Below are 15,936 nucleotides of genomic sequence, written 5' to 3'. Positions count from 1 at the left end.
GCCGGAACTGGAGGCACCGGACTGGAGACACGCACTTCAAGCCTAATGCGGGGAGCAGGGACAGGGCACACTGGACTCTCAAAGCGTACTATATGCCTGGTGCGTGGTACCGGCACTGGTGGCACCGGGCTGAGTGCACGCACATCAGGACGAGTACGGGGAGAAGGAACAGTGTGTACAGGGCTCTGGAGACGCACAGGTGGCTTAGTGCGTGGTGCCGGAACTGGAGGCACCGGACTGGAGACACGCACCATAGAGAGAGTGCGTGGAGGAGGAACAGGGCTCTGGAAATGCACTGGAAGTCTGGTGCGTGGTGTAGGCACTGGTGGTACTGGGCTGGGGCGGGGAGGTAGTGCCGGAAATACCGGACCGTGCAAGCTTACTGGCTCCCTTGAGCACCGAGCCTGCCCAACCTTACCTGGTTGAATGCTCCCCGTCGCCCGACCAGTGCGGGGAGGTGGAATAACCCGCACCGGGCTATGTAGGCGAACCGGGGACACCAGGCGTAAGGCTGGTGCCATGTAAGCCGGCCCAAGGAGACGTACTGGTGGCCAGATATGTAGAGCCGGCTTCATGGCACTTGGCTCAATGCACAATCTAGCCCTACCAGTGCGGGGAGGTGGAATAACCCGCACCGGGCTATGCACACGTACAGGAGACACCGTGCGCTCTACTGCGTAACACTGCGTCTGCCCGTACTCCCGCTCTCCACGGTTAGCCTGGGAAGTGGGCGCAGGTCTCCTACCTGCCCTTGGCCCACTACCTCGTGGCCCACCACCTCGTAGCCCCCCCCCAAGAAATTTTTGGGTGGTACTCACGGGCTTTTCGGGCTTCCGTGCTAGACCCGTCCCCTCATAACACCGGTTCCCTTCTCCGGTTGCCTCTCCTCAGTAACTCCAGCTGTTCCCATGGGAGGCGATCCCTTCCAGCCAGGATCTCCTCCCATGTGTAGCAACCTTTCCCGTCCAAAACATCCTCCCAAGTCCATTCCTCCTTCTTGCGCTGTCCCTTCCTCCGATTTCCTCGCTGCTTGATTCTGGATTGGTGGGTGGTTCTGTAACGGTGGTCCTCCTCCTCTTCAACCGAAAAGGAGGCGTAGTTATGGAACCACAGCGCAGCGGGTTGTGAATACATAATTTAATAAAGACACGACAAAACAATGAAGACAGAAAACGACCTATACTTGAATAAACTACAAAATAACAAAACCGAAATGTATAGACAGACCTGAACAAATACAACTTACAAATAACACGAAGAACGCACGAACAGGGAAAATAGACTACACAAAAGAACGATGAACAAACAAACCGAACAGTCCCGTATGCTGCGACAAACACTGACACAGGAGACAACCACCCACAACAAACACTGTGAAACAACCTACCTAAATATGACTCTCAATTAGAGGAATGCCAAACACCTGCCTCTAATTAAGAGCCATACCAGGCAACCCTTAAACCAACATAGAAACAGAAAACATAGAATGCCCACCCAAACTCACGTCCTGACCAACTAACACATACAACAAACTAACAGAAATAGGTCAGGAACGTGACATCTTAACTATTCTTAACTCTTAACTATTCTTAACTCTTAACTATTCTTAACTCTTATTTGAACTGCATTGCTGGTAAAGGGTTTGTAAGTAAAAATTTCACAGTAAGGTAACCTATTGTATTCAAATATTTGTTGATTTATTTGATTTAATCATACAAACTATACTATATATATGATATTTCATAGACTGTCTGTTGATATTTCAATTACAATTAAGTGTAGTTTGTCTGTGATTTGATTTAATAACATTGCCATTATTGACTGAGTGAGTGAGTGAGTGAGTGAGTGAGTGAGTAGCATAAGGTTTGCACTGTGCATTGTCTGTCTATTTGTGTGTGTGTGTGTGTGTGTGTGTGTGTGTGTGTGTGTGTGTGTGTGTGTGTGTGTGTGTGTGTGTGTGTGTGTGTGTGTGTGTGTGTGTGTGTGTGTGTGTGTGTGTGTGTGTGTGTGTGTGAGTGAGTGAGTAGCATAAGGTTTGCACTGTGCATTGTCTGTCTATTTGTGTGTGTGTGTGTGTGTGTGTGTGTGTGTGTGTGTGTGTGTGTGTGTGTGTGTGTGTGTGTGTGTGTGTGTGTGTGTGTGTGTGTGTGTGTGTGTGTGTGTGTGTGTGTGTGTGTGTGTGTGTGTGTGTGTGTGTGTGTGTGTGTGTGTGTGTGTGTGTGTGTGTGTGTGAATGTGTGTGAAGCTTGATATGTTGTTGGAGTCATATCACATCTCTGCAGTGGAACGTAAAGATGCACCGTAAAATCTTATGCTGGCCTTAAGGATGAGTAGAAATATTTCAGCCATATTTGAAGAGGAAGAACACAACATTCTCTCAGAGCAGTTGGGTTGACATCGTTGAGTGTGTAAAGTTATAACCACAAAGTAGGATTAAAATCAGTGATGTGAAGCCAGATGGCCCTTAACACATTCTCATATACACACAGTAAAACTGTATCTGTCTGATAATGTAACAATATCTGGGCCATGTGGTGGGATAGATTATTCCAATTTACATCAGCAGTAGCTGCTGGAACGCTCCAACGCGTTAAGTTAGTCACATTATGTGGGCAATAGGGTGTGTGTGACTGGCAATGTGTGATATACAAGATATCTAGGCCTTTCTGTTCAACATTTCAGCTGTAATTCATATGCAGGGCCTGACAAAATTAATTTAATCGCAGAAAATCGCCGAGTGGCGGGCCGAGCAAAAGCCCTTGGGCGGCACATTCCTCCTCTGTGATAAAGAACCTGTCAGCATCCCAAATGGCACCCTATTTCCCACATAGTGCACTACTTTTGACCCGAGCGCTATGGGCCCTGGTCAAAAGTAGTGCATTAAATGGGGAATAGGTGTCATTTGGGACGTAAGGGAACAGAAAGTGTTTCTGTACTGACACAGTTGTCTCTCCTTCTGAGCATTTAACAGTTAAAACACATACGTGAGTGAATACAGTGAGATATAGTGTACTATAGGAACCAAGAGCACTGGGTGGTTGTTAAGCATGAGAACTTTGGATAGTGTGGCAGGTGTTGATTGAAAATTAAAGGAAAGTGTCTTCAGATAAGAATCAACCCTGTTCAAAACGTATTCAGTTGTCTGAAACCTGAACAGATCATTATTGGCAACAAGATGTACCTACAGTGCATTCAGAATGTATTCAGACCACTTGACTTTTCACACAGTTTGTTTACATTACAGCCTTATTCTAAGATTGCTTAAAAAAAAAACACACACCAACCTACACACAATACCCCATAATGACGAAGCAAAAACAGGTTTGCAAATGTATTGAAAATAAAAAACTGCTAAATCAAATGTACATAAGTATTCAGACCCTATACTCAGTACTTTGTTGAAGTAGCTTTGGCAGTGATTACAGCCTCGAGCATTCTTGGGTATGACGCTACAAGCTTGGCTATGGCTGGGCGATATGGCCAAAATCTTATATCTCAATATAGGTCATTTCATATCCCGGTAACGATACATATCACGATATAGCATATTTTCTGTAAATTTAATGAATAAATAGTTGATATAAAATGACCACATGTAAAGGCCTATTTCTCGTTACATTTTGAATTATACTCAACAAATAAAAGGAGGTGCTTACTCACATTTGATTATTTCTCCTTATCTAGAACCTTTGCGTAAATTTTTAAATAAGCATGTAACAAAATATTAAATATTAATGTATAAATATATATATATATATATATATATATATATATATATATATATATATATATATATTGTGGGCTTGCATGTTTTGCATGTTATTTTGGCATTAATATGTGTCACATAAATTTGCATTTGGTACCTTGGGTCGAGTGTTAGCACCAACTCACGAAACCCCCGTTTCTTGACTGTGTAAATTGGGGCCATGTCTTTGTAGATGTAAGTTGCAAGGTCAGCTGTTATCTCCTTCCATCTTCGTGATTCTGTGCCATATGGCATGCCATGTGCAAAAGCGTCTTGCAACGTCTGAGTCGGGGGTTTGTTTTAAACATCTCGACTGTACTTGGCCCCAGTGATGTACAGGGCCGTACGCACTACCCTCTGTAGTGCCTTGCGGTCAGAGGCCGAGCAGTTGCCACAACAGGCGTGCAACCAGACAGGATGCTCTCGATGGTGCAGCTGTTGAAACTTTTGAGGATCTGAAGACCCATGCGCAATCTTTTCAGTCTCCTGAGGGAGAATAGGTTTTGTTGTGGCTTCTTCACGACTGTCTTGGTGTGTTTGGACCATGATAGTTCGTTGGTGATGTGGACACCAAGGAACTTGAAGCTCTCAAACTGCTCCCCGACAGCCCCGTCAATGAGAATGGGGGGGTCCTCCTTTTCCTGTAGTACACAATCATCTACTTTGTCTTGATCACGTTGAGGGAGAGGTTGTTGTCCTGGCACCACACAGCTAGGTCTCTGACCTCCTCCCTATAGGCTATCTCGTTGTTGTTGGTGATCACGCCTACCACTGTTGTGTCGCTGGCAAACTTAATGATGGTGTTGGAGTCGTGCCTGACAGTGCAGTCATGAGTGAACAAGGAGTACAGGAGGGGACTGAGCACGCACCGCTGAGGGGCCCCCGTGTTGAGGATCAGCATGGCGGATGTGTTGTTACCTACCCTTACAACCTGGGGGCCCGTCAGGAAGTCCAGGATCCAGCTGCAGAGGGAGGTGTTTAGTCCCAAGGACCTTAGATTAGTGATCCAAGGGCCCATGGTGTTGAACACTGAGCTGTAGTCAATGAATAGCATTCTCACATAAGTGTTCCTTTTGTCCAGGTGGGAAAGGTCAGTGTGGAGTGCAGTAGAGATTGCATCATCTGTGGATCTTTTAGTGCAGTACGCAAATTGGAGTGGGTCTAGGGTTTCTCGGATAATGGTGTTGATGTGAGCCATTACCAGCCTTTCAAAGCACTTCACTGCTACAGATGTGAGTGCTACGGGTCGGTAGTCATTTAGTGTTCCTCGGCACAGGGACTATGGTGGTCTGCTTGAAACATGTTGGTATTACAGACTCAGACAGGGAGAGGTAGAAAATGTCAGTGAAGAAACTTGCCAGTTGGTCAGCGCATGCTCGGAGTACACGACCTGGAAATCCGTCTGGCCCCGCAGCCTTGTGAACTGTTTAAAGGTCTTACTCACATCGGCTGCGGAGAGCATGATCACACAGTCGACCAGAACAGCTGATGCTCTCATGTTATGTTATGTTATGTTTCAGTGTTACTTGCCTCGAAGCGAGCATAGAAGTGATTTTAGCTCGTCTGGTAGGCTCATGTCACTGGGCAGTTCTCGGCTGTGCTTCCCTCTGTAGTCTGTAATAGTTTGCAAAACCTGCCACATCTGAAGAGCGTCAGAGCCGGTGTAGTATGAATCGATCTTAGTCCTGTATTGACGCTTTGCCTGTTTGATGGTTCATCGGAGGGCATACGAGATTTCTTATAAGCTTCCATGTTAGAGTCCCTCTCCTTGAAAGAGGCAGCTCTACCCTTTAGCTCAGTGCAGATGTTGCCTGTAATCCATGGCTTCTGGTTGCGGTATGTACGTACAGTCACTGTAGGGATGACGTCATCGATGCACTTGTTGATGAACCGAGTGACTGATGTGGTGTACTCCTCAATGCCATCGGAAGAATCCCGGAACATATTCCAGTCTGTGCTAGCAAAACAGTCCTGTAGATTAGCATCTGCTTCATCTGACCACTTTTTTATTGACCGAGTCACTGGTGCTTCCTGCTTAATTTTTGCTTGTAAGCAGGAATCAGGAGGATGGAATTATGGTCAGATTTGCCAAATGGCGGGTGAGGGAGAGCCTTGTACGCGTCTCTGTGTGTGGAGTAAACGTGGTGTAGAATTTTTTTCCCTCTGGTTGCACATTTAAAAGGCCGGTGGAAATTTGGTAAAACGGATTTAAGTTTCCCTGCATTAAAGTCCCGGCCACTAGGAGCACCGCATCTGGATGAGCGTTTTCCTTTTCTTATGGCTCATTAAGTGCAGTCTTAGTGCCAGCATCGGTCTGTGGTGGTATGTCGATAGCTACGAAAAATACAGATGAAAACCCCCTAGGAAGATAGAGTATCTCATGAAAGCTGTAGACCACACTACCTCAGTCGAGCAAAACCTCGAGACTTCCTTAAATATCGTGCACCAGCTGTTGTTTACGAATATACATAGACCCCCACCCCTTGTCTTACCAGAGGCTGCTGTTCTATCCTGCCAATACAGTGTAAAACCTGTGAGCTGTATGATGTTCATGTTGTCGTTCGGCCACAACTCGGTGAAACATAAGATATTACAGTTTTTAATGTCCCGTTGGTAGTTTAATCTTGCTCGTAGGTCATCGGTTTTATTTTCCAATAATTACTTTTGCCAATAGAACGGATGGCAGAGGGGTTTTACTCTCTCGTCTATGAATTCTCAGTTGGCAGCCCGACCTCCACCCCCTTTTTCTCTGTCTTCTCTTCACTCAGATGACGGCATTTTGGGCCTGTTCCCGGAAAAGTAGTACATCCTTCACGTCGGAGTCGTTGGACTCATGAATGGAAAAAGCTTCTACCAGTTCGAGGTGAGTAATCGCTGTTCTGATGTCCAGAAGTTATTTTCAGTCATAAGAGACAGTAGCAGCAACATAATATACAAAATAAGTTTAAAAATAAGTTACAAACAATGCAAAAAACCAAACAAAATAACACAGTTGGTTAGGAGCATGTAAAACATCAGCCATCCTCTCCGGCGCCATTCTACAACGACATGCACATGCATCATGTCCAAACTCTGTACTTTTCTCCGTTCATCTTTCCCTTGATCCTGACTAATCTCCCAGTCCCTGCCGCTGAAAAACATCCCCACAGCATGATGCTGCCACCACCATGCCTCACTGTAGGGATGGTGCCAGGTTTCCTCCATACGTGACGCTTGGCATTCAGGACAAAAAGTTCAATCTTGGTTTCATCACACCAAAGAATCTTGTTTCTCATGGTCTGAGAGTTCTTTAGGTGCCTTTTGGCAAACTCCAAGCGGGCTGTCATGTGCCTTTTCCTGAGGAGTGGCTTCAGTCTGGCTCTCTACCGTAAAGGTCTGAATGGTGGTGCTGCAGAGATGGTTGTCCTTCTGGAAGGTTCTCCCATCTACACAGAGGAACTCTGGAGCTCTGTCAGAGTGACCATCAGGTTCTTGGTCACCTCACTGACCAAGACCCTTCTCCCCTGGTTGCTCAGTTTGGCCAGGCGGCCAGCTCTAGGAAGAGTCTTGGTGGTTCTAAACTTCTTTCATTTAAGAATGATGGAGGCCACTGTGTTCTTGGGGAGCTTCAATGCTGCAGAAATTGTTGATACCCATCCCCAGATCTGTGCCTCGACACAATCCTGTCTCGGAGCTCTACGGACAATTCTTTCGACCTCATAACTTCGTTTTTGCTCTGTCATGCACTGTCAAATGCGGGACCTTATATGGACAGGTGTGTGCCTTTCCAAATCATGTCCAAACAATTGAATTCACCACATGTGGACTACAATCAAGTTGAAGAAACATCTCAAGGATAATCAATGGAAACTGGATGTACCTAAGCTCAATTTTGAGTCTCATAGCAAAGGTTCTGAATACTTATGTAAATAAGGTATTTCTGTTTTCTACTTTTAATATATTTGCAAACATTTCTAAAAACATGTTTTCGCTTTGTCATTATGGTGTATTGTGTGTAGATTGATGTGGAAACATTTTTATTTAATTCATTCTGGAATAAGGCTGTTACGTAATAAAATGTATAAAAGAGAAGGGTCTGAGCACTACTACTGAAACCCAATGTAAGGCTATTGGTGTCTGACACAGTGTGACCCCGATGACAGGCATGTTGTTAATCATTGTTTACAGAGATCACAGGTTAAAGGTCAGGGGTCAGACTTACCACTGCTGCCGTTGCGGTTCTTGCGGTTGGCCTTGCCGCCCGTCAGCAGCATCTTCAAGCTGTTCCTAAACATGGTTACAGCAGCAGCAGATCGCCACGGCTACCACACAGAAACCTGAAGGAAACAAACAGAGAAAATAGAAGTCATGAAAAGGATTTCTCCAAGAAGTCCTAGTCCCTGTACTCCTGACCTTGGTTCTGAGAGCTATAGACAGGGAGGTAACTAAAGGCTTCTCTGTTCTCTATCTTCCTGCTATAATGACTCATCTTCTGTCAATAGAAAAATGGTAATCTGTACACTGCATTGCCAAGTGATTCCCTTCCTTAAGTCAGCTGTCTGTCTGTCTGGGTGAGAGAGAGAAAGAGAGAGAGAGAGAGAGAGAGAGAGAGAGAGAGACTGAAGCAACAGGAGTCTAGCTACCTGAATGGCTGGTGATGATGTTACAGTTTATATTGGATTTGGAGACCAAGGGCAGGGGTTAGGAGTGGGAGAACAACAGTTAGGTACATCACTGGTAGTGCACAGTACTGTATGTAGGAGGAGAGCTCAGAGGAGCTGACACTGAGGATATGTAGCATAGCAGGTATTGACCAATATATCAGCATTATACACAATAGCAGGGAGAGGCCAGTAAATCAGAATTATACACACTAGCAGTGAGAGGCCAGTATATCAGAATTATACGCAATAGCAGGGAGAGGCCAGTATATCAGAATTATACACAATAGCAGGGAGAGGCCAGTATATCAGAATTATACACGCTAGAAGGGAGAGGCCAGTATATCAGAATTATACACAATAGCAGGGAGAAGTCTGTATATCAGAATTATACACAATAGCAGTGAGAAGCCAGTATATCAGAATTATACACAATAGCAGGGAGAGGCCAGTATATCAGAATTATACACAATAGTAGGGAGAGGCCAGTATATCAGAAGTATACACAATAGCAGGGAGAGGCCAGTATATCAGAATTATATACAATAGCAGTGAGAAGCCAGAATATCAGAATTATACACAATAGCAGGGAGAGGCCAGTATATCAGAATTATACACAGTAACAGGGAGAGGCCAAAATATCAGAGTTATACACAATAGCAGGGAGAGGCCAGTATATCAGAATTATACACAATAGCAGTGAGAAGCCAGTATATCAGAATTAGACACAATAGCAGTGAGAAGCCAGTATATCAGAATTATACACAATAGCAGGGAGAAGCCAGTATATCAGAATTATACACAATAGCAGTGAGAAGACAGTATATCAGAATTATACACAATAGCAGTGAGAAGCCAGTTGTCAACGTCGTGTGTATAGGTGGCAGGGAAGTCAGGCGCAGGAGAGTAAACGACGTGTAGATGGAGATTTTTAATAAATGTCCATGACATGCTCCAAACACGAGAAATATACATACATCAAATAAAAATGGGTACGAGGACCCGTCGCGCACCTATACACCAATAAAACAACACTTGACATAAAACAATCTCTGACAAACACATGAAGGGAAACAGAGGGTTAAATACACAACAGGTAATGGATGGTATTGACAACAGGTGTGTGGGAAGACAAGACAAAACCAATGGAAAATGAAAAATGGATCGATGATGGCTAGAAGGCCGGTGAAGTCGACCGCCGAACACCGCCCGGACAAGGAGAGGCAACGACTTCGGCAGAAGTCGTGACACCAGTATATTAGAATTATACACAATAGCAGGGAGAAGCCAGTATATCAGAAGTATACACAATAGCAGTGAGAAGCCAGAATATCAGAATTATACACAATAGCAGGGAGAGGCCAGTATATCAGAATTATACACAGTAACAGGGAGAGGCCAAAATATCAGAGTTATACACAATAGCAGGGAGAGGCCAGTATATCAGAATTATACACAATAGCAGGGAGGGGCCAGTATATCAGAATTATACACAATAGCTGGTGATAAGATCAAAATATAAAATCTTAAATCCCCCAAGTCTCTCTCTCTCTCTCCATCACTATCCCCGTCTCTCTCCATCCCTCTCTCCCTATGTCTCCCTCTCAATCCCTTGTTCTCTGTTCAACCTAGAATGACTCAGCAGCCCAGCAGCACACAGCCAGGCTTTGGGGAGAGTGAGATAGAGAGAGAGAGAGATACAGAGAGATATAGCGAGATACAGAGAGATACAGAGAGATATAGCGAGATACAGAGAGAGATACAGACGGTGGTACAGAGAGAGACGATAGAGAGAGACAGAGACAGAGACAGAGACAGAGACAGAGAGAGAGAGAGAGAGAGAGAGAGAGAGAGAGAGAGAGAGAGAGAGAGAGAGAGAGAGAGAGAGAGAGAGAGCAGTCCACCCCATAGCCTCGACATCACAGCAGGACAGACAAATGAAGAACCCCAAGACCAGGGGATCCCAACCCCGCTGAGCACCCCCCGTCAGCCACCCTGATAGCCTTCCTGACAACCCCCCCACACCCACTGAGGACATACACAAACCCCAGATTGTACTCCTTATGGACTCAAATGGGAAATAAATACAAGAAAATAGATGTTTTCCCAAACACACAGTGTCTAATCTCTGGTGTCCAAACACCCAACATGCCCTAGACCTTCTATCTGAGGACCAACTAGGTTCACCCAGCCACATAATAATACACACAGGCACAAAGAACCTGCGAATACACCAGGAAAGGGTTGCCACAGCACTCAAGGGAGTGATTGAAAAATCTTCTTCTACTTTCCCCAAACACAAGTGGTTATCTCCACCTTGCTACCACGAAAAGACTTCCACACTGCTACCATACAACAGGTGAACGCAAGTACTTACCGCGACTGTGCCTCAAAACCAAATGTTTAACTGGCCCACCACACCAACCTGGACTTGAACAGCCTTTACGACCAGGTCCACCTCTACAAGGCAGCAATCCCACCTTCTTCCGGACCCTAAAGGACATCGCCCTCAACCGCAGCCCCAACACCTCACACAGGAGCAACAGATCAACAGACACTCTGCCCAGACCTGTGGAACACAAAGCCTTCACTACCTTATCCTGGAATATCCAAGGCCTGAGGTCATCTGCCTTTGATCTAAAGAGCAGGAACCTGGACTTCATCAAAGAAATACAGACATTGTCATCCTACATGAAACATGGTATAGAGGAGATGAACCCACTGGTTGCCCTCTAGGTTACAGAGAGCTGGTAGTCCCATCCACCAAACTACCAGGAGTGTAAAAGGGAGGGGACTCAGGGGGTATGCTAATTTGGTACAGAGCAGACCTAACTCACTCTATTAAATTCATCAAAACAGGAACACTTTACATTTGGTTAGAAATTCAAAAGGAAATGATCTCAACAGAGAAAAATGTACTCCTGTGTTCTACCTATATTCCCCCACTAGAATCCCCATTCCTTAATGAAGACAGTTTCTACATCCTGGAGGGGGAAATCAATCATTTCCAGGCCCAGGGACATGTACTAGTCTGTGACGACCTAAATGCCAGAACTGGACAAGAACCTGACACCCTCAGCACACAGGGCGACACACACCTACCTGGAGGTGACAGCATTCCCTCTCCCATATGCCCCCCTAGGCACAACTATGCCAACAAACAACAAAAACGGGTCACAACTCCGGCAGTTCTGTTGTACGCTGGGTATGTACATAGTCAATGGTAGGCTTCGAGGGGACTCCTATGTTAGGTAAACGTATAGCTCATCTCTTGGCAGTGGTACTGTAGACTACTTTATCACTGACCTCAACCCAGAGTCTCTTAGAGTGTTCACAGTTAGTCCACTGACACCCCTATCAGATCACAGCAAAATAACTTCTACATGAACAGAGCAATACTCAATCATGAGGCATCAAAGCCAAATTAACTGAATAATATTAAGAAACGCTATAGACGGAAGGAAAGTAGTTTGGAAACCTACCAAAAAACAATTAGGCAACAACAAATTCAATCCCCTTTAGACAACTTCCTGGACAAAACATTCCACTGTAATAGTGGAGGTGTAAACTTGGCAGTAGAAAAACTAAACAGTATATTTTACCTCTCAGCTTCCCTATCAAATCTAAATATTTCAAAGAGAAAACATAACAAAATCAACAATGATGAAGAATGCAAAAACCTAAGAAAGAAATTGAGAAACTTATCCAACCAAAAACATAGAGACCCAGAAAACCTGAGCCTACGCTTTCACTATGGTGAATCACTAAAACAATACAGAAATACACTACGGAAAAAGAAGGAACAGCACGTCAGAAATCAGCTCAAAGTAATTGAAGATTCCATAGACTCTAACCACGTCTGTGAAAATTGGAAAACACAAAACCAACAAGAACACGAAGAGTTTCTATCCAAAATGGAGATGTATGGGTAAACCACTTATCCAATCTTTCTTGCTCTATAACACATAAGAAATAGCAAAAATATATACATGATCAAATCCAAATCTTAAAATCAATTGTTAAAGACTCCCAGAACCCACTGGATTCTGAAATTACATTGAATCATCTACAGGACAAAATACAAACCCTCCAACCCAAAAAGGCCTCATTCAATGAAATGATAAAATATATAGACAACAAATTCCAATTGGCTAAACTTAAACCCTTTAACATCCTCCTTGGCTCTGACATCTTCCCCAATATTTGGAACCAAGGACTGATCACCCCAATCCAAAAGTGGAGAAACATTTGACCCCAATAAATACGGTGGGATATGCATCAACAGCAACCATGAGAAAATCTTCTGCATTATCATTAACAGCAGATTTGTACATTTCCTCAGTGAAAACAAAGTACTGAGCAGATGTCAAATTGGCTTTTTTACCAAATTACAATACGACAGACCACGTATTCACCCTGCACACCGAAATTGACGAACAAACAAATGAAAACAAAGGCAAAGTCTTTATCATGCTTTGTTGATTTCACAAAAGCTTTTGACTCATTTGGCATGCGGATCTGCGATACAAATTGATGGAAAGTGGTGTGCGACCTGGGCCCTGACTGTAAATCGCAGTAAGACAAAAAAGAATGGTGTTCCAAAAAAGGACCACAAATACAAATTCCACCTAGACACCGTTGCCCTAGAGCACACAAGAAAACGATACATACCTTGACTTAAACATCAGCACCACAGGCAACTTCCCCAGGGCTGTGAACGATTTGAAAGACAATGCAAGAAGGTCTTTCTATGCCATCAAAAGGAAGATAACATTTGACGTACCAATTAGAATCTGGCAAAAAATACTTGAATCAGTTATAGAACCCATTGCCCGTTATGGTTGTGAGATCTGGGGTGCACTCACCAACCAAGCATTCACAAAATGGGAAAAACACCAAATTGAGACTCTATATGCAGAAATCTGCAAAAATGTCCTCAGGGTACAACGTAAAACACCAAATAATGCATGCAGAGCATAATTAGGCCAATACCTGCTAATGATCAAAATCCAGAAAAGAGCCGACAACAACAACCTAAAAAGAAGCGATTCCCAAACCTTCCATAACAAAGCCATCACCTACAGAGAGATGAACCTGGAGAAGAGCCCCCTAAGCAAGCAGGTCCTGGGGCTCTGTTCACAAACACAAACAGACCCCACCGAGCCCCAGGACAGTAACACAATTAGACACAACCAATTCATGAGAAAACAAAAACTTGACACATTGGAAAGAATTAACAATAATACAGAGCAAACTAGAATGCTATTTGACCCTAAACAGAGAGTACACAGTGGTAGAATACCTGACCACTGTGGCTGACCCAAACTTAAGGAAAGCTTTGAATATGTACAAACTCAGTGAGCATAGCCTTGCTATTGAGAAAGGCCACTGTAGGCAGACCTGGCTCTCAAGAGAAGACAGGCTATATACACACTGCCCACAAAATGAGGTGGAAACTGAGCTACACTTCCTAACCTCCTGCCAAATGTATGACCATATTAGAGACATGTGTTTCCCTCAGATTACACAGACCCACAAAGAATTAAAAAACAAATCCAATTTTGATAAACTCCCATATCTATTGGGTGAAATACCACAGTGTGCAATCAATCAGCAATATTTGTGACCTGTTGCCACAGGAAAAGGGCAACCAGTGAAGAACAAACACCATTGTTAATACAACCCATATGTACAGTGGCAAGAAAAAGTATGTAACCCTTTGGAAATACCTGGATTTCTGCATAAATTGGTTTTCAAATTTGATCTGATCTTCATCTAAGTCACAACAATAGACAAACACAGTGTGCTTAAACTAATAAAACACAAATTATTGTATTTTTCTTGTCTATATTGAATACATCATTTAAACATTCACAGTGTAGGTTGGAAAAAGTATGTGAACCCCTAGGCTAATGCGAATTAGTTTCAGGAGTCAGATAACCTGGCGTCCAATCAATGCGACGAGATTGGAGATGTTGGTTAGAGCTGCCTTGCCCTATAAAAAACACTCACAAAATTTGAGTTTGCTATTCAAAAGAAGTATTGCCTGATGTGAACCATGCCTCAAACAAAAGAGATCTCAGAAGACCTAAAATTAAGAATTGTTGACTTGCATAAAGCTGGAAAGGGTAACAAAAGTTACTCTAAAAGCTTGATGTTCATCGGTCCACGGTAAGACAAATTGTCTATAAATTGAGAAAGTTCAGCACTGTTGCTCCTCTCCCTAGGAGTGGCCATCCTGCAATTGTCAGCTAAAGAGTGTCAGCTAAAGACTTACAGAAATCTCTGGAACATGCTATCATCTCTGTTGACAAGTCTATGATGCTTAAAACACTAAAGAATAAGGGAGTTCATGGGAAGACACCACAGAATATGCCATTGCTGTCCAAAAACAACATTGCTAGTCTGAACATTGCAAGTCTGAAGTCTGCAAAAGTGCACCTGGATGTTCCACAGCGCTACTAGCTAAATATTCTGTGGACAGATGAAACTACAGTTGAGTTTTTTGGAAGAAACACACAACACTATGTGTGGAGAAAAAAAGGCCCCATCACACCAACATCAAAACCTCATCCCAACTAAAGTATGGTGGCGGGAGCATCATGGGTTTGGGGCTGCTTTGCTGCCTCAGGGCCTGGACAGCTTGCTATCATCGACGGAAAAATTAATTCCCAAGTTTATCAAGACATTTTGCAGGAGAATGTTAGGCTATCTGTCCGCCAATTCAAGCTCAACAGAAGTTGGATGATACAAAAGGACAACTACACAAAACACAGAAGTAAACCAACAACAGAATGGCTTCAACAGAAGAAAATACGCCTTCTGGAGTGGCCCAGTCAGAGTCCTGACCTCAACCCGATTGAGATGCTGTGGAGGGTCAACCAGTTATTAAATCCAAGGGTTCACATACTTTTCCCACCTTGCACTGTGAATGTTTACACGGTGTGTTCAATAAAGACATGACAACGTTTAATTGTTTGTGTGTTTTTAGTATACGCAGACTGTGTTGTCTATTTTTGTGACCTAGATGAAGATCAAATCAAATGTTATGACCAATTTATGCAGAAATCCAGGTATTTCCAAAGGGTTCACATACTTTTTCTTGCCACTGTATGTTTATTTATTTTCCCTTTTGGACTTTAACCATTTGCACATCATTACAAGACTGTATATAGACATAATATGACATTTGAAATGCCTTTATTATTTTGGAACTTTTCTGAGTGTAATGTTTACTTTACAATTTTTTATGTTCATTTCACTTTTGTTTACTATCTATATGTAAACATATGTTTCCCATGCCAATAAAGCCCTTAAATTCAAATTGACAGAGAGACACACAAAGAGACAGAGAGAGACACAGAGGGAGGGGGGGGGGGGAGAGAGAGAGAGAGAGAGAGAGAGAGAGAGAGAGAGAGAGAGAAAGAACTGAACCAGCTCTCTGGATCCAAACTAAAACGATCAAACTAGAGGAACATGAAAAGCTCTCAACAATCTCCCGTACCTCTCCCTCTCCTAAACCCTCTAGACACTGGGGCCTCCCACTACTTT

At 43.7% G+C, this 15,936-nt stretch overlaps 1 protein-coding gene across 3 annotated transcripts in view; it reads right to left on the bottom strand.

Moving 5' to 3' along the window:
* The window catches only part of LOC129863576 (protein TANC2-like), a 589,624-nt gene that overhangs the window by 435,326 nt on the left and 138,362 nt on the right, over positions 1–15,936 (bottom strand). For all 3 annotated transcript variants that reach the window (XM_055935646.1, XM_055935654.1, XM_055935661.1), the window contains exon 2: positions 7,947–8,061. In XM_055935646.1, coding sequence (XP_055791621.1) covers positions 7,947–8,019 — 73 coding nt within the window. In that variant the 5' untranslated portion in view covers positions 8,020–8,061. The remainder of the gene's footprint in view (positions 1–7,946; positions 8,062–15,936) is intronic.

This window comes from Salvelinus fontinalis, chromosome 1 (genome assembly GCF_029448725.1).
Source record: "Salvelinus fontinalis isolate EN_2023a chromosome 1, ASM2944872v1, whole genome shotgun sequence".
NCBI lineage: Eukaryota > Metazoa > Chordata > Actinopteri > Salmoniformes > Salmonidae > Salvelinus > Salvelinus fontinalis.
Note: the sequence above shows the minus strand (reverse complement) of the source record. Positions and strands in the feature narration are given on the sequence as shown.